The 27159-nt window shown below is 39.5% G+C and overlaps 2 protein-coding genes, 1 long non-coding RNA gene and 1 pseudogene across 3 annotated transcripts; all 4 read right to left on the bottom strand.

The window, feature by feature from the left end:
• Positions 1-2471: 2471 nt before the first annotated feature.
• On the bottom strand, positions 2472-3837 carry LOC110103167. The gene is made up of 2 exons (XR_003703026.1): positions 3570-3837; positions 2472-2786 (listed from the first exon to the last, which is right to left on the bottom strand). It is a non-coding gene; the product is annotated as an uncharacterized LOC110103167 (long non-coding RNA).
• A 1340-nt stretch (positions 3838-5177) lies between these two features.
• On the bottom strand, positions 5178-5555 carry LOC114581168 (glycine-rich RNA-binding protein 8-like). The gene has a single exon (XM_028700673.1). It carries the CDS (start codon positions 5553-5555, stop codon positions 5178-5180), a length of 378 nt encoding a protein of 125 aa, XP_028556506.1.
• Positions 5556-8410: 2855 nt separating this feature from the next.
• On the bottom strand, positions 8411-16469 carry LOC110103166 (annotated as a pseudogene).
• Positions 16470-18695: 2226 nt separating this feature from the next.
• Positions 18696-20350, bottom strand: LOC110103186 (pentatricopeptide repeat-containing protein At1g53600, mitochondrial-like). The gene is made up of 2 exons (XM_020831785.1): positions 19173-20350; positions 18696-19116 (listed from the first exon to the last, which is right to left on the bottom strand). The coding sequence occupies exons 1-2, from the start codon at positions 20348-20350 to the stop codon at positions 18696-18698; spliced, it is 1599 nt and encodes a 532-aa protein (XP_020687444.1).
• Between the last annotated feature and the right edge of the window lie 6809 nt (positions 20351-27159).

Below are 27159 nucleotides of genomic sequence, written 5' to 3'. Positions count from 1 at the left end.
CCAGGGGAGTTACTAAAACCCGTAGCACTTTCAAATAGGGTATGGGAGGAAGTGTCATTGGATTTTATAGATGGTCTAATAAGATCGAAGAGATTCACAGCCATTTTGGTGGTGGTGGTGGATAGGTTGAGTAAGTACGCACATTTCATTCATTAACGGCGTCCATATATCGCAATGACCGTGGCAGCAACATTTATTAGAGAGGTGGTCAGACTTCATGGGATTCCATAATTGATAGTTTCTAACCGAGACAAAGTATTTCTCAGCCAATTTTGGAGGGAGCTATTCAGGTTATTTAATGAACAGTTCTTAAGATAAGCACTACTTACCATCCACAAACGGAAGGACAAATAGAGGTAGTCAATAGAAGCTTGGAGACTTACTTGAGGTGCTTTGTTTCTGAAACACCATGGATGTGGGCCAAGTGATTAGCATCGGCCAACTATTGTTACAATAACTTGCACCACTCAGCTTCTCAGATGACCCCTTTCAAGGTGATGTATGGAAGAAACCCTAATACTTAGTGCACTTTGGGAAAAGAAGCACACCAGTTTCCTTAATAGAACAATATTTAGAGGAAAGAGATAGAGTGTTGGATGAGTTGAAGAAACATATGTTGATGGCACAAAAGATCATGAAGAAGCAGACAAATGCACATAAGAGAGACATCTATTTTGAAGTGGGGGAGAGGGTGTTCTTAAAACTACGACCCTACAGATAGAGGACAGTGGTCAACATGAGAAACTAGAAATTTTCCCCGAGGTACTTTAGCCCCTAAGAGATATTGGATAAGATTGGAGCGGTTGTGTACCGTTTAAAATTAGCCCATCTGCCGCTATACACCTAGTCTTCCATATATCACAGTTGAGGAGAGCTCTGGGGGAGCATGTAGTTAGTACAAATTTACTAGCAACTCTAACCGGGGAATTGGAAGCGGTCTTAGAACCACAGTAGTTTAAAGGAGTGAGGACAGATAAAGAGGGGAACAAAGAAGTGCTTATTAAATGGAGGGACATTCCCAACTTCAACGCTACTTGGGAACCATATAAGAGGGTGAAGCATCAATTTCCTTCATTTCACCTTGAGGACAAGGTGAGTCTTTGAGAGGGGGGTAAAGTTAGGCCGGCCCCAGCTGAACTTATCCCTCCTGGACTGATTCATTACTACATGAGGTGGAACCTAGAGGGGGGCGAAACATGTGTGGGGCCCAATCATTGATTGGGCAAGGGGTTTATGAGAGAAAATTCAAACTTGGGGGCCATTTAAGGATTAATAAATTGTATTTTGCTTTAAGTAATTTCCTTTTGGCTAGGGTTAGTGTTATCTTGAATTTTGCAATCTGAATTTGAGATCGAGGGTTTGCATTTGGGCTCTAGGCTTTGGCTAGAGATTTGGAGAGTTGAATCTTCCTCTCTAATTGAAGATTCTTGTATCGTTCGCTACTTTTCTCATTCTTTTATTGAATTGGAGCTCTTGCTTGCTCTTTTCTCTAGTAAATCAGAATTTCCTGCCTGAATTTTCTTTGAAATTCAGCAATTTCCTCCACTAGGGTGGATGTTTTCTATCATAAATATGACATATGTCATTACTACTTTGGTTTGGTGACTTTAGGTTGTTACTTTCACCCTTTGGTTGTTCATAATGCATGCCTCACTCCTTCGTTGTTTAGGTTTTGATAGATAAGAGTTACTTGCTGAGTTTGATCACCCATTACTTTTTCAACAGGTCCTGCAGGCGTATTTGATGGACTGCCACCTCAAGAGCAAAGTTACCATTAGTAGACTATTTTTTATATTTATTATTTTGTAGTAGTTGATTATGCTTTTTTTATTATAAAGATTGGGTAGTTTCTTTCTTGCTTTTCGTTCTATTTATATTTCTATTAGCTTATATCAGAATTCTTGTTATTTGGATGTATTGGTTATTTGAACTTCTATTAATAAATTGACTCTTTATTTCACTTCCTCATTTATATGCATGATTCTCTTTGTGAATACAAAATAGGTCTTTTTATCCCTTCATCACGTCTCATGTTGTAAGGGTTTACCGCCTTCTAGACCAAGTATGTGATAATATATCATTTCAACAAAAAGTAACAAAGAAATAGAGGTTGAGAACCACAGAAATTTTATCAAAATTATATGTATCATGTGACGGAAACAAGAATGGAGTGTCTCACATATTCACTAAACCTAAAGAATCACAGACTGCCAAGTTGAATGTTTTGCACCCCATTACTTGAAAGAAAAAGTGTTGGGGGCATGTTTTGAAAGATTAAATGCTGGCACCACATGAATTGCAACTAAAACTAAACATTACACTCTACTACTAAAAAAAAGAAGAAAGGACAACCTCATAGAACATTTCAAGAGAGATGAAGAAAAGGAAACATTATAAGTGAGGTAGACATAAATGAAAGGGGCAGCATTCATGCAAGGGCCATTCCAGCATTTACAATAAGCACCAAAATATATAGAAAAACCTTCTTTTTTTTTTTAAGGCTTTATAACTCAGGTGGCATCCTTATAATGCAAGTAAATAGGTAAATAAAATCTGTTACATAATGGTTATGATCAGGTATTCCTTAGGAAATGAAATGTAAATTTTGTTTAACACACTCGTCTCTAGCAAAAAATTACAGAAATGAATCTACCATTATGCAGAATTATTAGCCGCGAACATTGCAAAATTTCACTTCTGATATGAAATGCCAAGGTACTCATTTTCATAATAAGTTTTTTTTTTCCCAACTTCTAGAGGGGCCAACTCAGTATCGCTTAGTCTAGCTGCAAGTAGATACAAAATATAACTAGTTCCATAAGATTTATTTAAACATTCATATGGGTTAAGAATGCAGCCTTATCATGAAAAGCATCAGCACGTAGCATAAATATATTCCCGCTATCAAAAGTACAAAATCTCAAATGGAACCTGAATAAACCAATCTACGATGGAAGACATCATAACATCAATTAGAATTTACCACAAACATTTTGACAAACGGGAGAGTCACCACAAACACACACCACGGAATGAAAAAGAAAACTCAAGGAGTGAAAGAAAATGCATATAAACAGACATTGCATAACCATCAGCAAATAGAGCTGTGTAATCAATAACAACTTTGATCGCCATTGTCCTGACTCAAAAAAGTTGCTTGAGAACTACATGCTCAGAAAGGCTTCTTGAAGTTTCAATTATATACATTGAGCATAATCAAAACAAGAAAAATCACTCTCAATGAGAATGAAACGCCATAAGGAATAATCGATTTATCTTAACAGGATGAAAATATATATATACATATCACAAAAAAGGATAATAACCGGCGTAATAGGTTACTAATCAGCTCAAATTACCATCGATCAAACAGATTCAGAGTGCATGCAACGAAAAATAAAGAACATATACAAGACAATAAATAGAGAGTAGATGATGAAAAACTAGACATCTTGATGGCCCGTGATCTATGTGGATAGGCAACAGTCGCACCCCGAGCGGGCATTAGGAGCATTTCTTACTTTGATCATGAAAGAGAATATGCGAAAGAAACGCGGTGGTGTATCTACCTGAAGAAGGGTGGTGGCATAACTAATGTAATTGCGAATGAGGCCCTGAGCAGTGATCCGAATCTCATTCTCGTTAATGGTGGACTCAGGCCTCGGCTTCTCGACTCTCTGGTATCGGTCCATAGTTGTCGCGGGTTTAGGCGACTTGATCGCTAGAAGCGTTGGTCGAGGAGGGGACACGGAAGAGGGGGCGGGCGCCGCCGCTCTAAAAACCCTAGTTGGGAGTGTGAAGCCAAAGCTCAAGGAATCCGTTAAAACCCCAGCGACCCAACATGCAAAACAACGCGTTTTATATCCGTATGGCAGTGGGGACATGGGGAAAAAACAGCGGAAATGAGTATTCGTGGCATCAGGTTTTTTTTTTCTTTTTAAATTTTATAGAGGTGTCAAAAATTGACACGATTCTAAATCCGACTCGGATCCGATCGGGAATAATTTGAGTTTGGGTCAACCCATTTGTTAAATGGGTCAGGTCCGAGTTCAAATTTTGACATGTTTGTTAAAAAGGCCGGGTTCGGGTTGACCCGAAAACCTGCGGGTCGACCCGACTAACCCGTTAGTAAAAAATTTGTTGAAATTAAAGATAAAAATAATGATGTAAAATTGTTCTAAACATGGCTAAGAAATTATTTGAACTCCATTAAATTTTTTAAACATACAAATAATTGATGCCATGTAACTAAATTTTAATAAACTTTTTTTTTTATTATAAAATTTCTTTGAAAAAAAATTATATATATTAAGATATATGTCTATATTTAACATTAAACAAACAAAAAATAATAATCGAATCAATGAGATTATAATACGCATATATATAAGAAAAAAAAATACATCCAATCAATGTCATGTAAATTAACTTTTTGAAATCCCATTAAGTCCGATTCGGGTTCGCGGGTCTGGTCGGGTCAACCCGGTATCCCACGTGGGTCGGGTCCGAATTGTATATCCTGACTCATTTAGCCAAACAAGTCGGATTCTGATAAACCCGTTTATGCCCGGGTCAACTCGGGTTGGACCCGACCCGACCCGTTGACCCGAATTGTCACCCCTAATTTTATCGATAAACACTCCAATTTTAATAATCTATTTATAGAGCATTACTATTATATATAATATAATAAATATGAAAATAACATTAAATTCTCTCAATCCGTTCACCGCCAATTCACCTTATTGGTACTTCGGACAATAAGAATGATACGTCCTAAGAAATTGCCTTGATCGAGCACGAATCTCGAGCATATTCAAATGGATTTTTCAGCAAACTTCAATCAATTGAACTCTCAAAGGGACGAACCGAACAACACCGAAATTGGTCCAACCCAAGCCCAAATGGGTCCAAATCGGGGCCCGGACCACATTTGGAAGGTTTAAAGTATTATTTGATAATGAATGATATCCAAATGACATGCTTATAATCAAATCGAGCATCTCGGCGAGAACGAATCCAACGAGCCCAAGATCTCTGAATTCCGAACACTGTTAAGGCACTTAAACAGTTAAAAACTCTCTCGATCGTGGGAATCAATACGAGCCATCCGATGGAGCACTCTGAACTTGCCCCGGATCTTCTCTAAATTTACGGGGTGCGCCACTCATGAAAATCTATAATAAGACCACCTCTACAGAGGGGACCTTTGGCTTGAGAATGAGAGAGCTCTGAGCTTCAAGAGCTCTAGCACCACCGCCCTGTCGCGGACCCACCGCCGGCTGCCGCTCCTGCCGTCGACAACCGCCCGGCCGCCGCTCCACCTGCCGCCGACCACCGCACGGACCGCCGCCGCCACCGAACCCCGCGCCGCTCTGCCGTCGGAACCGCCCGGCGCCGCCTGCGCTGGACCAACTGCCGCCGCCCTTTGCCGTCGCGGTACCACGCATGGCTGCCCTGCCGCTGACCACTGGCGCCATGCCTTGTCGCTGACCACCGCCCGTTGCCGCCTGAAGCCTGTCCGTGCGACCACCGCCGTATTCACCGCTTGCCATCCGCCCTGCCTGTTGCCTGCAGCCGGACTTCAGACCGACCTTCGTCGGACTACCGCTCGGCTGCCGCCCGTCGCTAGACCATCGCCCGGTCGCCGCCTACCAGACTTCAGCCCGACCTTCGTCGGACTACCGCCCGGCCGCCACCTGCCGGACATCCGTACGACCATCTCCAGACCTTTGACTGTCTCTCCAAATCACTGTAATTCGACAGCCTCTAAATCGAGGGACGGGTCAACCCTTGTAATTCACTCAAGTTTAGTGGAATATTTTCACCTGGGCAAGGCCCCGTGGTTTTTCCCTCTTCGGGCTTTCCACGTAAAAAAGATTTGGTGTTCTACTTCTCTCTTTCTGTTTTTGTGTTGGATATTCGTGCATCGCTAAGACAAAAGTTTACTCACTCTACCGCCACGAATCTTTCAGACCGCAACAGTTTGGCGCCGTCTGTGGGAACGTGATTCCCGACTGGGGGGCAATTATTGCTCCAACCTCAGAAGGACGTTAATATCCACTTGCTAACATTAGCCATTGCTTCATCAATTTCATGGAAATTAGATCGAACTGGGGGGCAACTTTGACTCCAAGTATGATCAAGAAGATCCCTCAAATACTTCCAACATCAAGATGATATTACAGGAAAATCCCAGCAAATGCAAGGATGCTTCCAATCAATTATAAGATTTATACAGTCCCTTACGAGACTTCTACTCCTTGGGCAAAATCTTAATATCAACCTCAAAAAGGCAGTAACAGTCTAAAAATAGACCATTCTTCACCTTTGATTTGAGATACATGCGGCATTCGCCCCCTCCCAATCAAGGCAAATCGATCCCAGGGGGATACGATTCGACCTCATCCACACATGTTAACGTCATCGAGCAGGGCTCTGACATATAACCTCGGATAGGTCTTACATCCTTGGTGGATTCTTCCGACCTCATCCACACAGGTTAACGTCATCGAGCAGGGCTCTGACATACAACCTCGGATAGGTCTTACATCCTTGGTGGAATCTTCCGACCTCTTTCACACAGGTTAACGTCATCGAGCAGGGCTTTGACATACAACCTCGAATAGGTCTTACATCCTTGGTGGATTCTTCCGACCTCATCCACAAAGGTTAACGTCATCGCAGGGCTCTGACATGTAACCTCGGATAGGTCTTACATTATTGGTGGATTCTCTCGACCTCTTCCACACAGGTTAACGTCATCGAGTAGGGCTCTGACATACAACCTCGGATAGGTCTTACATCATTGGTGGATTCTCTTGACCTCTCCCACACAGGTTAACGTCGTCGAGCAAAGGCTCCGACATACAACCTCGGATAGGTCTCACATCTTTAGTGGATTCTCTCGAGCCCTTTTACAAAGGTCAAGATCACCGAATTCCGACATCACTAAGGCATTCAAATGTCTAGCAAACGGTGCATGATCGAAGGTTCACTATCGGCCGTCCATTCAAACCACTTCCTATTCGCCCTTGATCTCACACCTATTTACGGGCCATGCCACTCCAGAAAATCTATAAATAGAGCCCTCATTCTTCACAAGAGGGGGAGCCAGGCAAGAGAGAGGAGAAGAGAAGAGAAGGAAGAAGAGGAGGGAGCTCCTCTCCGACGACCGCCGGGCCGCCGCAGGAGTCTCGCCGGACCACCGCAGGAGTCTCGTCGGGCCACCGCCGGACCACCGCAGGAGTCTCGCCGGGCCACCGCCGGACCACCGCAGGAACCTCGCCGGACCACCACCGAAGCCTCGCCGTAGTTTCGTTGCACCACTGCGGAAGACCCAACGTCCTGCCGAAGACCGGACGTCCTGCCTAAGGCCCGACGTCCTGCTGAAGACCCGACGCCCTGCTGGAGACCCAACGTCCTGCTTAAGGCCCGACGTCCTACTTAAGGCCCAACTTTTGTGTGCTACATATATAAATCTTCCTTTTTTTATTTTAATGGCATGTTGTTCAAGGAAAAAAATCTCCCTAACCTCTAAATAATTTTTAAATATCAAGATTTGATCCTCCAATTTTGCAAGAAATTAATATATGCGGAGTCCGAATGGCAACTGGACTCCTCCAATCATAACAAGTCAAATCTCCGGTATACTATGTACGTTTTATATACATGTTGTGTCCAAATTGCACACAAGCTATGTACAGACTGACGTGACCTATTCTAATTGGAGTGGACGCAAGCTACGTCAGAACTTTACACATAATAATTTCTCCAATTTTGCTACTGCAATATGCTTATTATAATTTCTTTCACATTAATTAATAGTACTTTCCTTTTAAAAAGACTATACTTCCATTATAAAAAAAAAAAAAAACTAACCATTCAAGTTTTTTTTGTCTATACAGATTAGTTAAATAATAAGAATGGATTCTTAAATATTTAAAAAGCTGTCTTAAAATTGATTCTCTTTTTCTAATACTTCTTTTCCTTTTTTCAACTTAATGTAGATAAATATTTATGCATAAACTAAAAATTGAATGATCTCCCTTCTATGCACTTTTTTAGTTTTTTCTTTTCCTTAAAAATCATAGAACACCAGACATTTTGGAAATCTTATGGGGGTTAAAATGTAATTTTGCATTACGAGAAGATGATGGGAGAGTTGAATAAATAGGATATTCAGACTTTTATAAACCAAAAGATTAAGGCTTTGTTTAGGATATTCAATGCAAAAGCCCAAGGGTTAAGGGTTACCAGAGTTGCAATTTAATTAAATTGAGGCTTAGCATGAATTAAGATTTGGATGCAAGGCACTAAGCATTGAACAGATACACACCACAACGTAGATTCAAAAAACTGCGTGTATACATCAACTAGTTTTTTTAGAAAAAAAATATCCTAAGCCAGTACTAATGCTATGCATGCAAAGACAATCATATACCCGGACGATGTATTGACAGAAAAGCCATGTTGAGCCAATTCAGGCAAGAAATTGTCAAAAAGAGCACTTATACTCGCAAAATCAATACTGATGATGATCAGAAACTCAGATGCAGGCAGCAACCAAGCGAGGAAAGCCGTTCCTCAATACTAATCCGCACTAAAATTTGAAGCCATGGCAGACAGACAGGACAATGATGAGGATTAAGGCGATGATGATACTCAAGATGATTAGCTTCACCTTCATTTTTTGCATCCACCTCTTTCTGCTCATCTTGGTTCCCTGCTACCTAAAATCTTGCGCCTACATGCACCAAAAAGTGGAGAGAGAGAAAGAGAGATAGAAAGTTTGGAGTACTTCTAAGATCACTTCAAAGTTCTTTATGAAGGATAAATAGAGACAATTACCTGGGAGCGAAGATTTTCATTCTTGTCAACCAGGAGCTCAATTTTCTCTCCACGATCTAGAACCTGAAAGTCAGAATAAAAAAAGTTTAAATAATCAGTTGAAGCTCTAAAGGAAAAAAAATTCAAAAGAAAATGTACCACTAACAAGACAAAAGTGACCTTCTATATGTTCTCCATCATGACTCCTTTATCTTATGAGACCTGAGCATTAAATTTAGCAAATTTGCTAATCTTTTCAGGATGGTCAGCACAATACTGCATGTGCTCCTTCAGCTTTGGACTGATATTAAGCAAAACGGAGCAGTAGACAGTTAAGAGGATAGAGCAACCCATCAAATAGAAGCACATGCGATCGAAGTTATTACCCATATTCCCGTTTGAGTGCATTGGCAGTAATAGTTGCAGTCTTTCCTCCCCCGTATGTATTGGTGAAATCTTCTTTGACCCTTTCCAAGAAAGCAATGGGGATTTGTCTTCCAACTGATTCAACTGCAACTACGCAATATGCTGCAAAAGCAAAACTAGTTGGAGTAGATATCAACCATAAACAAAAGAGAGTTCACAGGAATCACTTATGTTTATCACCGTTAAAAATTTCCAAAAAGTAATGAAAGCTTCTGCAACATGGCTCAGCTGCTACGAAAGTTGAGGACCCAAAAGGATTCAACATTATCTACACTAGAACTGAAAATAGTCACAAAGTCTATTATGTATATCACTCATCAGCAGTGACAACTGTTACCACGGCATAACAAAGCAGAAAATCATTTCCAAACATCACTTCTAATTTTCCTGGATCTGCTCTTTAATATTATATAAGATCTGTTTTACAAAGACAAGTTCTGTATTATAACCAATTTACTGTGGTAAAATCACTTATTTCATATCATTCATAGCATTAGAAATGTCATGTTTTAGCTAATCTTTTATTGTGGGTTGCTGTGTTCATGTGGGTGGGGGAAGAGAGTCAATAAAACTTAACATCAGCCCGTCCCCATAAAACAAAAAACAAAAATTGAAGAAAAGGCAAAGAAAAAAAATCGAGGCAAATTTTAGCTAACCTTAAATCCAGAGTCATATTAAAACAATCAAAAAGGAATTTAGACTCATTAAGTGTTTCAAGTAAATTCTATCAGGAATAGATGCATTTAACAGTAGTCTCAGCTAAATGAAAAGAAAAAAAAAAGAAAAGAAGAGCAGCAGCAGAAAAATTGAAACAAACTTTAGCCAGCCTTAGATATAAGTCACATTGAATCAACAATAAAAGAATATAAGACTCAATTAGAGTTGCCTTGAATTTTGGCAGGATAAATGTGCTTTGAACTGTTACGAAACAAGAAAACAATTTTTGTGACATGAAAATAGAAGGTAACTTGCACAACGACCAACCCCAACAAACTCTATCAAGAGACTTACCAGTTAAGTGTTAGCATTTTCTAAGTAATTGGATGGCACCAAAACAAAACTTTTAGACACTCTATCAACAAAAAGAGAAATTACCAAGCACACGGTATTAAAGAAAGGTGCTCTGGAGCATAATGTGTTGGAATTCATTATAACTCAACCAAGATTTTCCTCGAATGTGCCTCCTAAGATGGAGGAGGAACAATCAAGAGATACCATTTTAAGTGTTAGTATTGCCCTAAGTACTTGGATGGAACCAAAAAAACACTTTAAGACACAATACCAAGCAGAGGGTATTAAGAGAAGGCGTTGTGGAGCATAACATGATATAATTCATTATAAAGCAATGCGGATTTTCCTCAAATGTTTCACACTACGGTTAATTAGAAGCAAAAAATGAACAAAAATCCATGTAGCACATAAACAACATTAGTAGTTCATACAAGGGATTTGAGGTCAAGATTTTATGCCTCGAGAAATTGGTCAAACACCAAGCTTTCTTTTCATCCATCAAATGAAAGAACTAAGTGAGATAGGACAGTAAAGGGAATATGGTTCCTAATGCAACCTAGGACAATATTGTTAGACCGGTCCAGCCAGTCCATCCAGGATCGGTCATGATCTACAAGAGGTGGAACAAGGGGCTTCCGCCCCAGCATTGCCGCCCCCTTGAGCGTGGGGTCCACAAACTAAATTATGGGGGAATTAGGAGGGAAATTTCCAATAGTAGGGGGCAGTTGGTTAATTAGGGGGAATTAATGTTGTTTAAGAAGGATTTTTCTTCTAGAGTTTGACTTTCAATTTTTCATCTATGATTTTTGGCTGAAATTGGAGTTCTTTGTTCTTGTTTGGGCTCTAGCAACATCTAGAGAGCTGGGAGAGCCAGATCTTCCTCTACAATAGAAGATCCAACTGTATCTTGTGTTTTTCTTCTAGTATTATCAATTAAATAGGTTTATTTCTGGTTATTTCTTCAAATTCTTCTCAAATTTGTTTTTGTAAAGTGCTGAAATTCAAATTCAACCGGGGAATTCTTGTTTCCTGCAAGCGTTCCTTATCAAATTGGTATCAATACATTAATTAGTGGTACCTATGACCAGGAGGAAAGTAGAAGTATTGGAAGGAGTGATAGGACAACTAAAATCAGATTTTTGTGGAGAAGATTTTCAAATTTGAAAATAAGTTCTTAACTGTTTGTGAAAAGATGGAAGTGAAGTTTGTCGTCGTGGAAGAAATGTTGAGGAAGTTGTTTGAGGCCCAACCTAAAATGACGACACCGAAGGCAAAGGGAGCCATCGATGGCCAAGGAATTGATGGAAATCCTATCTACTAAGGGGAGAGGAAAGCCAAGAGGTGGAGATTTTGGAGGGAGAGGATGAGATGCCTCCACTAGAACCTATTTCTAGGGAGGAGATGAGTAGTAGGTATGAAAGGATGAATGCTGAATTTGCAAGAGGGGGGGATGATACGAGCAAAGAGGTGCTGAATTTGAAAGAGGAAGGGGGGGGGGGGGGGGGGGGGGTAGGATTAGTGATGTAAAAATTTGGGGGTTGAATGAGGGTTTGGGTATGAGTGTAGAAGGGAGGATCGGGACACTTAGGGTCCACCTCCACGGGGAATGGGTGGATATGGAGGATTTAATGGTAACAGAGGTGATCCAAGGGTGAGAAAGTTGAAGATGCCAATTTAGAAAGCCATATATGGTCTCAAGCAAAGTCCAAGGGCTTGGTTTAACAAATTCTATTAATTTCTTGAAAAAATTAGGCTTTAAAATAGTATTGCCAAATATTTTATCTTTTTCAAGCATTCAACAACATCTTAATCATGCTAAACATTTATGAAAATATACTAAAATAATATATTACTCAATGCAAGTGATAATGAAGGCATGTCTAAAGTAAAGCATTATTTACAGAAGTATTTTGTTACCAAAGAGAACAGTATTACATTTCTACACTAAGTATCTTTAATGTTTATTTAGAGAATCCAAGTTAGTCCAAAAAGGTTGGAAAGCATGTCAGAAAATGTTGAGTATGGATTAGAACATATAGGTGGTTGTACATATTTACTTAGATAAAAAGCACATGCATTGTAAAGAAGTTCACTACCTTTTGTGAGAACAACCTACAATTGGTATCTCAACTAGTGAATAGTTCACTAGTTTTTTTTTAGTTGAACTTGTTAATAAAATCAACCTATAGTAGCTTCGAAAGGATTGTTTTTGTAGAGAAATATTACACCAGCTCAATCTGAAGTGGGAAGTTAACATTTACATCAAGCCATGTTGACTTGTTATGCACACCATGCAATCTACAATGCCATGCTTAAATGGACAGGTATTGAGACCACATTAATTAGAAAAAAAAATCATTGATTATCTTTCAATCTTAAAGTAAGATAAAAAAATATGTGCTTCAAATGACCTAATCCAGAAAAAAACACAAATTGTCGGTCAAGATGACAACACAAAACATGGCATTTAGTAAACTTTAGATCAAACAACTCATATTATGTGTAGGATTCCAGGTTAATGTCATTCATATAACTAAGAAGATTAAAGAAATGTCTTGAGAAATTATTAAATAGAACCTTAGTGCCAAGGATGCAGCTACATACATACACCTCACAATATGCTTCATGCCCCTAAAGAAGCTCAAAACACATATCCAATGCCTCATTACCAAAATACTTCCAGAATGCATTATTTAACAATTCACAGTAAACCAGATTAACTTGAATACATTTTGGCTCAAGATCAAATGCAAATAGAATCAAACATGTCATGCCTTGTATAGCCTCTAAAGTTGAAATTCACCATCATATATTTCAACTTAACAAAAAAAATTATATATTGGAAAATTTGAATAGAAAAACATCAAAATGCTAAACAAAAAAGTGCAAAGCCCTAAGAGCATCATAAACATTACCTGCATATTTGATAAAAAAAGAAACAATCATATTAGTTAAAGACAAAGAGTGTTTAGCCAATCTATGAGCTAACACAAAATGAAGCTAGCTGGAGATGGTAAAATTTTCAAAAGAAAACTAGATCCAGCCTCTCACTTGATTTAAATAATTTAAGCCATCAAAAAACTATGGCAGCGAACAATTTTCTGCATGTAAAGGTTGAAAAAGAAAAACAAATTCGCACGCAATGCTGAGCAGATAGAACAAATTTGAATGAAGCATAACTGAAGAGAATATGTATCTATCGCCATTTTTTTTTCACAACCACCTAAACAAATCTTAGCCATGCAAACAGTAACTTAGATTCCAACGAGCTTTATTTTCATCTGATTTTGATCAATTTACCAGTTTCAGATAATGAAAGAAAGAGACATGCAACTGATCACATTTTTGTTATTTTTTTGGAGCAGTTGAGCACCAAATTACAAATCAAAGACATACACTAATGCCAATTTTTGAATATAAGACTTTGTTGCTCGTGCCAAAGCCCTCTGATGTAAATCCAGGTATTGAATTTAGAGATTTAGAAAAAAAGATTATTCAAGTAATGACAATTGCAAATTCAATCTTATTCTCGATTCAAGCTTTTCGGAAATCTTAGTTGTTAACTACGGTTAGGCAAGCACTTACACCTAAATTAGCAAGATCAAGAAAATAACAACTTTAATAAACGTAAAGCAAATGAAGAGACCAACTAGAATCCCAAGGTTAACAAAGCGATTGTCTCACCTTGAGGCCGCTCTCATTTACCTACTCCTAGGCTTGTTGGGAGAAGAAGAACCACACGATGGATGAGACCACTCCTAGGGCGAGGGTGCCGTAGATCCGTAGGGAGGAAGAGGTCGGCGCGGGTCGTAGAGGTGGTGGAAGACGACGCCCTTCAATGATCCAAGTGTAAACTGAAAAATGATCGTCGACGGTCTCTATTAGAGTGGGTACGATCCGGGCCAAATACTCCTCGACAGTGTCGTCGAAGTCGAATCCACGTCAAAGAAAGGAGATCGGAGGATGTCCACTCATCCGTGATCGTCGTATTCAAATCCGAAATTCCACTCGGGAACCTCCATGCATCATTTGAGGGATAGAAGGTTGGTCGCCACGCCTACGGCTCCAAAGAGGAGAGGTGGGGCGGCGGGTAGGAGCAGGGATGGGAGGTCGGCGGTTGGTGTGGAGGGGAGGAGGGATGGGTGCAGGAAATAAAATAAAATTGAGAGAAATTTCAGGTTTTGGGAAGTTTGGGAGGGGAAATTTGAATTCCCAAGAGAGAGCAATTAATTCCTTAATTGGGAATTAATGGGGAAGAGAGAGGGGGGAAGCCGGCGGTATAGGATGAGGGAGAGGAGGAGAATAAACTGAAATATTTCAGTTTTGTTATGATGGGAGGGAAAATTAATGACTCCTAATTTGAATTTCAAATTAGAATTAGGAGCATTAATGAAATAATTAAAGGGGGAGGGCATCATGGGGCCGGCGGCATGCTTGAGGAGGGAGAGCAATTTGTGGAGGGGAAAGGGGGATTTAGTGGTTGATTGGATGACGTGGCAAGAATTTTAAAACTCCAAACTAAATTGATTTGAAATTTTTTTACTCATGAAGACTTTCCATATTTGGATTTCCAAATTACGAAATATTTCAAATTTTGAAATTTCAAATCTCTAATTTGAGGTTGGCAAAGAAATATGGGAGGATGCGTATGAGAGGTGTTTGCCGGCGAGGTGGTGGGCGGCGGGATGGAGCTAGGCCGGCGGTGGGGAAATCCCTAGAGGCCAGCGGCAAGAGCAAGGGGAAGGGAAATTTGAGGAATTCTCTAGTGGGGAAGATATCATGCAAAAGCAAAATAAATAAAACGAGATAACTAGAGAACTCACTAAGAGATCTCAAGGGGAAGCACTCACCAAGAGAACTTCATGCACTCACCAAGAGAACAAACATGGGAGATTTTCATTCATTCAACAATAATTCAAATACAATGATACAAGCCTTATATATAGGCTGACAGAAAAATAAAAGCATAAAGTCGAAAATGCCCTTGGGCTACAATAAGTGCTACATCCCTCATAGGGGTACAAATGGAAACATGAAATAAACTAATAAAAACTAAAACATCACAGATAAAGGCTCTAAATCAGGGCCGTCGATCGTCGTCCCCGGCGATGGTACACATGTCGAAATATGATGCCCTCATCACCCTCAGCCACCGAGCCTGAGGACGGGAAGCAGTATGAAATAAAACTCATTGTGACTCTACAACCATGATCGGAAAATTAAAATCTCCCATCAAGCCCAAAAGCTGGATCTCACATACATAAACAGGCAGATCCCGAAGGCATCAGAAAACTATATCGCTCAGAGTCCAAACCGTAGACAACATCTTAAGGTTAATAAACAAGGAAACAACATACCAACCCTAAAATGCTGGACTTCAAGTCCTCCTCTAAGGAGCTGTTTGGCAACAAGTGGGATTTAACTTTAGTGGGATTTAGTAAATCCTGTAAATCCGAATTTAGTAAATCCGAAATGTGTTAAATTGTGAAAACTGTTTGGTATGTAAAATGTTAAATCCTTAGAAACTGTTTGGTAACATATTTCAAGATTTATGGCAATTAGGAATTTAAATGTGAAGAATATAATTAAAAATTAAAAAATATATATAATTAAAAATAAAAATTAATGTTTTATAAATTTAATAACATATTAAGTACAAATTATTCATTAATTATTATTTACACTATTAATTAAATATTTAATAATACATACATATTAAGTTATATTAATTAAGCTAATTCTATTAATATTTGCCGTAAATCCCTAAATTCGGGATTTACCGAATCCCGGGATTTAACGCCCGCACAAAAACTGTTTGGCTGGATTTAGCGTAAATCCGACTTAAATCCCGCTGTAAATCCGATACCAAACAACCCCTAAAACAAATCAACAAAACTATCTACTGCTGCGTCGCACTCTTTGAAATGGAAACAAAACTCCCAAAACCCCCTAATCAATCAAATTAAGCGTACAAAACAAGCCAAATCAAAAATAAAATTGATCGAAAACTTATTGTATCCATCATCAAGAAGATAATTGAAGGTGTGGTTATCGCAGTTGTACGTGAACTTGTTGTTGCTCGCTGGAAGCTTCTGTAGGCATTGTGAGGCGATGCTCGTGAAGTTCCCGGTGAACTCCGTGTACTCCGCCAATATCACCGTCCCTCGAGCCACGAAGCTATAAATCAGCAACTGCTGCCCCATCTCTTAACCAGCACCTCAACGTTCCTATAATCCTAGATCTCCGTCAGACAGCGAGGGATGGTGGTTCATACGGTGGAGATCGAAAAAAAAAAAAAGAGGACGCAACCAGGGAAGATTGCTGAACTGCTACGGTCACTCCAATTTCATTAGAGGGGCGCACAAAGAGCTGAATAGGAATAGTATTCCTGTCTCCATAGAGTTTGGGATGGCAGATACAAAGCCCTTTAGTCGTAAAAATGAAGGTATGATATCAATCGTGAGTAGTGCGTTCTACGTTTGAATTCTTGTGCTTTGAAGGGTAAACTGGGAACATAACTAGAAGACTGGAACGGCACGACAGCCTTGCTATCCATGGAGAAATTATTCTGTGCGGAATCTGGTTATAGAGCTGTGTTCGGATGCTTACATGAAAAGTTAAAAGTCCGTGATATTTATTTGACTTGCGTATTGATTGAGTATTTATTGCGTATTCGTTGCGTAAAATGTGCGTATTGATTGAGTATTTTATTGCGTATTTGTTACGAATTTATTGAGTATTTGTTGCGTATATGTTGCGCATTTTCTGCTTATTTGTTGCGGATTTCTCTTCATGTGCAGTAAGTCTGAAAAGACAAACGGGTCGGGTAAGAAGTCAAATGAATATCCTAATTTTCCACGTAAGCACGCCACATGTAATGATTTTACTGGCATTCGAACACAACTCTATAACCGGATTCCGCACAGAATAATTTCTCCTATCCATGAGCCACAACCTTCTGAGCAAGGTTCTGAAAATGGGATCGGATAACGAATCGGAAGAAGGAGAGATTCATTGTTCTCACAGTGGAGTCGGGGTCGAACCGAATAACGTAATAAATAATCATATTATTAAAATTATAAAATGAATGAGAAATTTTATTCTAATACATTCGCTCTAAACCTAACTTTGCTGCACCTAGTCAAGATAAACGTTCAGATTTAAGAGGAACTATGCACAACCTGGGCATGACAAGGATGAAGTATTGCTATCTAGTTCAGCTATACTTGAACTAAGATTGTAAAAAATGCAAATTTTACCTTAGAATTAGATTCCTGGTATGATTCAGAAATATATTAATATAGTTCATCAAAAGGGAAATATAAAGCTTTAAACAAGATTCTATAAAAGAAAAAAGTTTTATTTCTTATGAAAAAATTGTCCTGAACAAAATTCTATATCTTATTCACTTGCTCATTTCTCCCATCAGAAAACAATTTCATATATGACAATCATAGAATGGGATGACTTTAATAACTAGGCACGACATAATATATCAAAATTAAAAGGTCCTCTAAGATTTTATTTTAAAAGTAAATAAAACAAATCGTAAGAAATGTCAACCATAGAATGGGATGAGTATGAGAACATAATCTCTCTGACTTAAACATTGTTAAAAGAACACTACAATCCATAGAAGTGCGATCCTTAGACATTTAAATAAACATTAGGTAAGCAATATTAATTTATTTCCAGTTCGTGAAGAAAACTTCTAAAAGGATGATGAAAGAGCATACTCATAAATGTTGGAGGAACAAACTAAACATGATCAAACATAACCTAGAGTCAAACCTTGTTTATAATGAAAACTTAAAACGCAAAACACTCCTAATGAATCTAATATTCATCAACAAAATTTGTAAGATCAAAAGATGGATTCCCAAATCCCTTTTCACCAAAATCTTGCATCAGAACTGCTTCTGCATTCTCACATAGTATGTCATCTTCATCACATGTATTAGCTAAGTTGTATTCATATGTAAATCATTAATGTGAAATAATAAATTTATATTTTATATTACACTCAGAAGATTTAACTTATTTTACAATCTTACTTGGTGATGTAGTGGATCGTCAGAAGACTCGACTTGCAAGAAGGATTTTTGGCTCCCAATCCAGGGAAGAAGAGAAACAAAGCTTCAAAGCTAAAAATGACTTAATATTCTTCAATGAGCTTTCCTCTACAATACTTCATGTTTGTAAAGCTAAAAGAGTATTCTAAAAGCTAATACTAACAAACTAGATAAAGTGTCATAAGGAATACTTCAAGCTTAAAATGCTTCGCATCATTCTCCCCTTGCGTAAAAAAAAAGGCTATACTCCTTCGAGATGCATTATTGAAAGAGAGGTTGTTGCAGAAGATAGATTCCTGGATCGAAGGTTTTGTTCTCAATATTTCCAAAATTAGCAACTTTTCTCTCCATTGAAACCTATGGTATAGCAGTATCACCCTTGTCTGAAATTTTTTTCCAAACTTGCAATGCCTCCATCATGCTATCTCTCACGGGCTTCACCTTATCAAAACAACAAGCCTCAAGAGACTCAATTATAGGAGAAGTCTCATTAGTAATCAAAGGACCTGAATAAGAGGCAAGCACAACCAACGCATCCGCAGCCAACTTATGAGTGGCCCAATCAATAATCTCAAGACATTCATGAATGCCTTGAAGCACAGTTGGCATACCCTGGGTACCAATTGCACCTATCTTTGTCAACTCTGCGATCAGCTTGGAAGGTCCAACCATGCTATCTTCTTGGTTCTCAAAGGAATCGGACGTAGCCATCTGCATATTTGGTGGATCCTCCTCATCCTCCTTTAGCCCAGCAGTGCCATAAAATTTTTTGACAAAACTGCATATGGCGTTGCATTTTTTGGTTCTAGCTCAAAAAACTTATGAGATGCAAACTTTGCCAGATTGCAATTTGAATGCTGCCCAGTAGCACTGAGCAGAGCCCCCCATGCTGCTGAATGGGGGCCATCAGGAATGGAGTTGATCAAGTTCAATGCCTCTTGCAGGAGACCAGCACGGCCAAACAGATCAACCATGCAGGTGTAGTGATCAGGCCCCGGTTCAATGCCATGAACAGACCTCATAGAATTGAAGTAATTATTCCCTTCTTTAACTAAACCTGAACGAGAACAGGCTGTGAGTATTGTAAGGAATGTGATTTCATTGAGCATTTGACCATCTCCCTGCATCTTTCTAAATAAATCAAATGCTTCTTGTGCCAAACTGTGTTGCGCAAATGTTGTTATCATCGAGTTAATGGTGACAATTTTTGAGGTTCTGATGCTAGAGAAAATTTGGCAAGCTTCACTGAGATTTCCACGTTTTGAGTACATGGAGATTAAAGAGCTTAGTATAAATATATTAGAATCTAATCCCATCTTCACAACACAGGCGTGCATCTGCATGCCTTCCTTTAAGATGGCCAAACTAGCCAATGCACTTAACATGCTACTTATCACCAAAGGATTGAGTTTGATCCCTTCTTTCACCATTTTACTGAACCACTGGCATGCAATTTCAAGCTTTCCATTATGTACAAGGCCTGAAATTATGGCAGTCCAACTAACATCATCTTTTTGAGGCATCAATTCAAATAAACTGATTGACTCATCTGTCCACCCTCTTTTTGAGAAACCCATCACCATGGAAGTCCAAGAAATAACATCCTTCTCTGGAATGGAATAAAAAAGTGCACAGGCCTCTTCAATTTTATCCTGTTCTACGTATCCATTAATTAAGGAATTCCAAGAAACCGCATCCCTTCTGCTCATGGCATCTAACATTTTCCTGTCATCATACATGTTATCAACCCTATAATACATGACAATCAAAGTATTGGCTAAAAAGATATCCTGCTCAAAACCCATTGCAATCACCAGACCATGAATCTGAGTCCCTTCTCTTCTTCTGCCAAATTCAGCGCAAGCATCAAGCATAATTGCAAATGTCGTCGAATTAGCATTCACATTTTCCTTCCTCATTTGTGAGAAATGCTGCAAACTTTCTTCTAAATCTCCAATTTTAGCATAACCATGTATCATAGCAGTCCAAGAAACTACATTCTTCACCAGCATTGCTTCAAAAGCCTACCTTGCTTCCAAGACCATCCCATTCTTCCAGTACCCATCAACCATCGAGCTCCAAGTAAAAACATCCCTGAAAACCATGCCTATGAAAACTTGAACAGCCTTTTCAATTTCACCGACTCTCAAATACCCACTAATCAAAGCATTCGAACCAATCGGATCCTGCAAACGTGGTGGCATCCTCCATTATACTTCTTCAGCCTGTAAAAGCATTCCTCCCCTGGAAAAACCAGTGATCATTGCAGCATAGGTAACGCTATTCTTGTTAGGCATTGCAGAGAATAACTCATAAGACTCCTTAAGTAACTTTGGATCCCTTGCATAGGCTGAGATCATGGCGTTCCATGAAGCAGCATTTCTCTTTGGCACACGTGCTTTGGAGATCTCTCCATTATCAGCATAAGCCATTAGCATGGCAGTCCAAGAAATGACATCACAGGAGGGCATGGTGATGTAGTCAGATGGAATCGGCATAGCAGTTGTGAGTGTCGGATCTTGCATCTCCGAGTCCAAAGGAACGGAAGACGGTAGCTCTGTGCGTGTTCCGATGAGCCCAGCAGAGGCGGGATCGGCAGTTGCTTTGTTCGTTATGGGAAGGCTAGATGAATCGGAGGCAAAATCACGGGCAACAGAACTGGATTGTATACCAGACGCGGAATCGTGCTTGTCTCCAGGCACTGAATCGAGCTCGTCGTCAGGCGCGGAACCACGCTCGTCGCCAGGCGTAGGTTCGTTGTTTGCGTGCTGTAGTAGAAGTGGGGCGATCGGATTTGATTTAGGCGAAGTAGTCTGTGGAGGCGGAGGATCTCGCCATCGCATCAGACACTCGAGCGGCGGATACTTTGGCGGCGAATCATGCCATCGGAGAGGGAGCTCTAGCGGAGGGTAATTATGGCAGGACTGATGGCATTTGCATGGAGCGGACGAGGGGAGCGAAGAAGAAGACGAATACCTCGGTATGGTTGCCGACGACATTCGTATCTTCCTTATTGCTCGAAGATTTTCTTCAATCCAATCAAGGTTTCTGTCTACACAATCGAGTGATTCCTTCGCTTGAGCTTGATAGAAGGCAATCCAGCTTCGAGCATTGTCGACAGCCCTCCTTCCTTGGCGTCGATCGTTATCGACCGCCAATCTTATTTTGTGGATTCGATTGTCGTCAACAGCCGACCTTCTTTCGCAGTCCATCGATCTTCACAGGCTCCAGGCTTTGATACCAACTGATGTAGTGGATCGTCGAAAGACTCGACCTGCAAGAAGGATTTTTGGCTCCCAATCCAGGGAAGAAGAGAAACAAAGCTTCAAAGCTTAAAACGACTTAATATTCTTCAATGAGCTTTCCTTTACAATACTTCATATTTATAAAGCTAAAAGAGTATTCTAGAAGCTAATACTAACAAACTAGATAAGGTGTCCTAAGGAATACTTCAAGCTTAAAATGCTCTGCATCACTTGGGATTTGTCCAATTGATGTTATATTTGGTTCTTTATCTATAGGAATTGCATTTTCTTTATAAATTTATGTTTCCAAATTTTCTAGATACAATTCTAGAATTGATTCATCATCAAGGATCCAAAAGTTAATAAGTTCAATACTTGTATAGTCCAAAGGATTATAACTTCTTTTTCTAAACTGCAACCTACAAAATTGTTATAAAAAATTTGATAATATCATGTACATCATCATTTAAAAAGATATTTAAAATGTTCTCAAATAATACCTATTTTTAACTGTACTAATAACATACATTTGATAACTATTAATAGATACTTTCTCACGAGTTAGATAAAGAGAAGAAACAAGCAAACTAATAATTTTACGAAGCATAAGGTGATCATGTTAGGTCAAATTCAGATTTAGAAACAAGTTTCAAGCTCTTTTGGTTCACAAGAACATTCAAGTGTGGACTTAAACGTTGGTACTAATATAATTGGTTAGAATTTTGATGTAGTCTTGATGGTACAAGCTTCCCTTGATCTCCGTAAGAAAAAAATTCAAGTTAAAAATAAGGTCTAAATTTGATTAGGATAAGATTAGCTAATAGCCTAACAATACTAGATGCACATGAAAGTAAATAATGAAGTTAAATGAAAAGTAAGGTGAGAATTTAGTGTGTGTGTGTGTGCGCGCGCGCACGCGCGCGCATGAGTGTGTTCCCTTAGCAGCTTGATCTTTTTGGCTAATGGGTATCAATCCACTAGTGTATTATGCTAAAAAAGTACCTAGTGTTCTACCCTCCTAACATTCCTATCCTTCTTCCCACTTCTACTCCCAGCCAACCATCTCTATGAATACATGGCTAGCTCCTCATGAGGATTGACCCAACAGACACGATCAAAACCAAATGAAGGCAAATTCCCAAATGATCCCTTATCATTTAACCTTAACCATGTAGATTACACAATGCTTACTCCATACATCAGGCCTAGCACTACAACTGAATTCAAAAACTTTATGTCCTTCAGATATGTTGATACCCTCTAATTGCAATGAATGCCAAGCACAAGAAAATTAAGTTGGCTTGGTTCCATGGATATGGAAATAAGAGATCAAGTGAATAAACTCACTAGCAGTTACAGAAAAGGATGCACATTTAGATTCAATCTTAGATTGAAGTTCATATTAAAGTGGAGGTTCAATTACAAAATCATATTGGAATGTAAAATCAATTGTAAACTAAAATTTGAACCAACCGTGGCTTCTGTCTTACCGAACTGAAGAAGATATGCCAAAATCAGAGAAGAAGTTCAAAGTTCCAAACTGAAGAAAATACGCCGAACAAGCTGAACTTCCAAAAAAAATTACATTTTAGAATAGGAAAATCAAATTAAAAACCTACATGAAAAAAAAAATACATTTATTGATTCAATGATTCATGTATCTGGTTTTGACAAAAAAAAACTACTTTAGAGTTTAGAAACAAACGATACAAATCAGAACGAGCAAGATTTGCCTTCTGTCTTCGTGAACGAGCAGGCCTCTTCGGTGATGGCTTTCGGCTTCGCGAACGAGAAGGAGACACCACGACATGGGAATGTCGGGAAGAGCCAAAGAAGAAAAGGCGAACAGACGAAACGAAGCATGTGACAAATGAAATAGGGATTCCTTTTTTTCGCATAAAGCATCACCATCTTTGCATATCAGCCGTATGATCTTCTCAATTTCGCTAAAAAGGCGTTGTAGCTGAACCCGTCGGTTAGCAAAAACCGGGGCCGATTCTGTGGTTCGGCGGTCGAACCGCCGGTTCGAGCGGCTGAACCACGGTTTTAAGATATAGCGGATTTAATTTTAACCTCTGATTTTGAAAACCTTGCTTTCCAGCTATTAGATAATATAAGTTTTTTTTAATATTTAAATTTTAACTTTATTATTTATGAAATATAATATTTCATTAATAAAACTCTTAATAATGTGATATACGTGACACATTCGTTGAGTGACCACATTTTTATATATGCCCACCTCATTTATTATTGGGAGATTTATCTAAACATCTCAAATTTATTCTTTATGAGATATAACACATCTTTAATGAAACTCTCAATGTGATGGTGGATCACGACAAAAGCTCGTTTAGATATCACATTCCACCAACAATGTTGTGACACTGGCTTCTTGAGCGACCAAGAAATATGGAAATCGTGGTTGAATTTTTTCTAGCAAGTTGGGAAAGACATCGATGAGACCGACAGTGAGTAAAATATAAAGATAGAGAAGGCAGAGGTTTAGAACGAATGTTAAGGAGGCTTAGGAGAGAATGAAAGGATCAAAGATAGAATGGTAGAGAGAAAGATAGAGGAGAAAAAAGAGGAATGTGATGAGGAGAAGGGGAGGCAGCATAGTTTTTTTTATTATTATTTTGCATTTGAAAGGAGAGATGCATAAGGGGGAGGGCAGGGCAGTAGTGTTGGAGGCAACAATAAGGGTGGGTAGAGATGAGAAAGATAAGTCATCATATGGACTTATGTTGCAACTCATCATTTTCATCAAAAGTTTCAATAATGAAGTGCTAAATATACATTGTAAATAATGATGTTTATGTTTTAAATATTTTGAATACCGTGGTGTGACAATCATCGCTCAATCACCGTTTCCCTATCGTCATTAACAACTATTTTGACTCTATTTCTTCTCAAACAATCTCTATTATATTTATGAGAGGCCAAATTAGTTTTCCCAATACATCTCCAATTCAAATAATGAGTAGGTTTTAGTAATCATACTCGCAAAAGTGAAACCAATTTTTCTTTTGAGGTTTGATAAACGCATTACATGAATAATTAAATACAAAACAAATAGAAAAAAACTTTTTAGTTTTGATGTTTCGTAGTTTTATGGTGAACAAAAATGAGAAAGAATATAAACTCACAAAAGCTTTTTAGGCTAAAAAAGATTTTAGGAGGTAATTAAAATAATAATTTAATTATTTATTAAGTGTATTGTTGCGTCCAAGAATATTCATGACGGTAGATAAATATATAGTTTAACGTCTTAGCATTATATGAAGATCCAACACACAAGCAGATGAAAGACATAGTGTAGTGTTCTTAACAGACACCAGAGTTTTTACGTGGAAACCCCTGAAAAGGGGAAAAAAATCAAGGGGCATGGCCCAGTTTGAATGAATGCACTAGTGTTTGCAATCAATTACAAATTAAGCCCATCCTTGGGGGGAAGGCTTTAGTTTGATGTAGCAAATATACATTATATAGAGTGCATTACACGGTGGTATTTTGAATAACAAATAACATTGATTTATTCATTTGATAAGAGTGACCATAGTTTGCGGGCAACGAATGCCAGAAGAATCGAAGTCGGCGGGCGACGGAGGTTCCGACGGAGGTTCGGAAGATCATTATCTCGCAACGGGGGTTGGAATAACCAAAGTTGGCAGAGGAGGTCAAAAGAACTGTAGTTGCCATACGACATAGGCTAAAATTCAAGTGATGGGCAGATGTTTGGTGTTGGGAAGAAGTCCAATAAAAGTTCGATAGAGGGCATAACCAAGGTGCCGGGTAGAAATTCGGCGATGGTCAGCGGTCGGGTGTAAATTCGGCAGCTGTTGGTGACTAGGTGGTGGCCCATCGATAGACAGGCTAAAGTCCAGCAATGGTCGACGGCCGGGGTGGTGGTTCGACGACGTTCAGGCTAAAATTCAGTGGCTGTTGGCAGTCAGGTAGAAGTTTGGTGACAATCGGTGGTTTGATGACAGTCGAGATGGAGTCCGGCGGTGGTCGACAGCCGTGTGGAAGTCTGGTAGTGGACAATGGCTAGGCTATGGTCTGACGACGGTCGGGCTGATGTTCGGCGACGGTCAATTGTCAGGTGGAAGTCTGGCGACTGTCAGTGGACGAGCAATGGTTTGATGACGGTCAGGCTAGAGTTTGCGGCGGTCGACCGCTGGGTGGAAGTCCGACGATTGTCGGCTGATGAGCGATGGTTTGATAATGGTTGGGCTGGAGTCCGACGGAGTTCGACCTTCGGGTGGAAGTCCGGCATTGATTGGCAGCCGGGCGGTGGTCCAACGAAGGTCGGGATGAAGTCTGGAGGTGGTCGTCGGCCGGGAGAAGGTCCGACGTCGATCGACGGCCGGGCGGTGGTTCGATGAAGGTCGGGATGAAGTCCAGTAGCACTCGTCGCCCAGGCGCAGGTCCGGCGTCAGTAGGCAGCCGAGCTGTTGTTCGACGAAGGTCGTGCTGAAGTCCGGCGGAGGTCGTAGGCCGGGCGAAGGTCCGACTGTGGTCGTCGAACGGGCGGTGGTCCGATGAAAGTCCGGCGGCTGTCAGCGTCTGTGCTAAAGCTCTTGAAGCTTAAGAGCTCTCTCTAATCTCCAGTCAAAGGTCCCCTTCATATAGAGAGTGCGGGTCTATTTATAGATCGTTGACCTCATTTTTGTATGAGGTCACTTGGACCAATCTTGCCCCTAAATCAATTCAATTCCCAAATCAATTCAAACTCTAGAATTTTCCTAGAATCCTGATCTTAGGATTTATCCTAGAATCCTTCTAGACTTTAGACATTAGGATCTACTCTAGACCTTAAGATCTTTCTAGAAGTCAGACTTTAGGATCTACCTAGATCATAAATCAATCCAGACATTTAATCAATCAAATCCAAAACCCAATCCAAATCCAGAATTTGAAACCAAAATCACATGCTAAAAGCCTTTTTCAGCAAATTTTCAAACACTTCAAAAACCAATCAAATGACCTCCGATTTAGAGTCTGTCAGTTGCATACTGATGGGACATGTCTCTGGAGGCAACCCTCCAAATTTGAGCCCATTCTGAGGTCTCTAACCCCAAAAACTAAATCAAAATCCAAAGGCTGTAAAACCTTCAAATATTTACAGCCTATGCCACTGGACTTGTCACTTTGAAGATTTTGACCTTAGAGCCTTCACCAGAGCCTCTGGTCACTTCCAGACCTTTAATCTTGATCTGTTAATCAATAAACTGTATTTTTCTGGACCCACTTTGACCCCCAGTTGACCAGGGGTCAAAATGACCAAAATACCCCTATGGGGCTCAAATAGGGATTTCAAACCAAATGAACTCCAAATTGAATGAAAACACTTCCAGCAAATTTCAAATGTCATTTTAAACCTAATGAACCCTTTCCCAACCCTTGGGTCAACTTGGTTGACCAAAGTCACATAGTTGACCCAAGAAGACCCTTAAGGGTTCAAATTGGGAATTTTACCCAAATTGACCGCCTTTCAAACCCCGAACCACACCCAATAGACTCAAATGAATTTCAAAACTGTTGAGCCAGAATTTGGAGACTTGACACCAATC

Source organism: Dendrobium catenatum, unplaced genomic scaffold (genome assembly GCF_001605985.2).
Source record: "Dendrobium catenatum unplaced genomic scaffold, ASM160598v2 fragScaff_scaffold_1573, whole genome shotgun sequence".
NCBI lineage: Eukaryota > Viridiplantae > Streptophyta > Magnoliopsida > Asparagales > Orchidaceae > Dendrobium > Dendrobium catenatum.
Note: the sequence above shows the minus strand (reverse complement) of the source record. Positions and strands in the feature narration are given on the sequence as shown.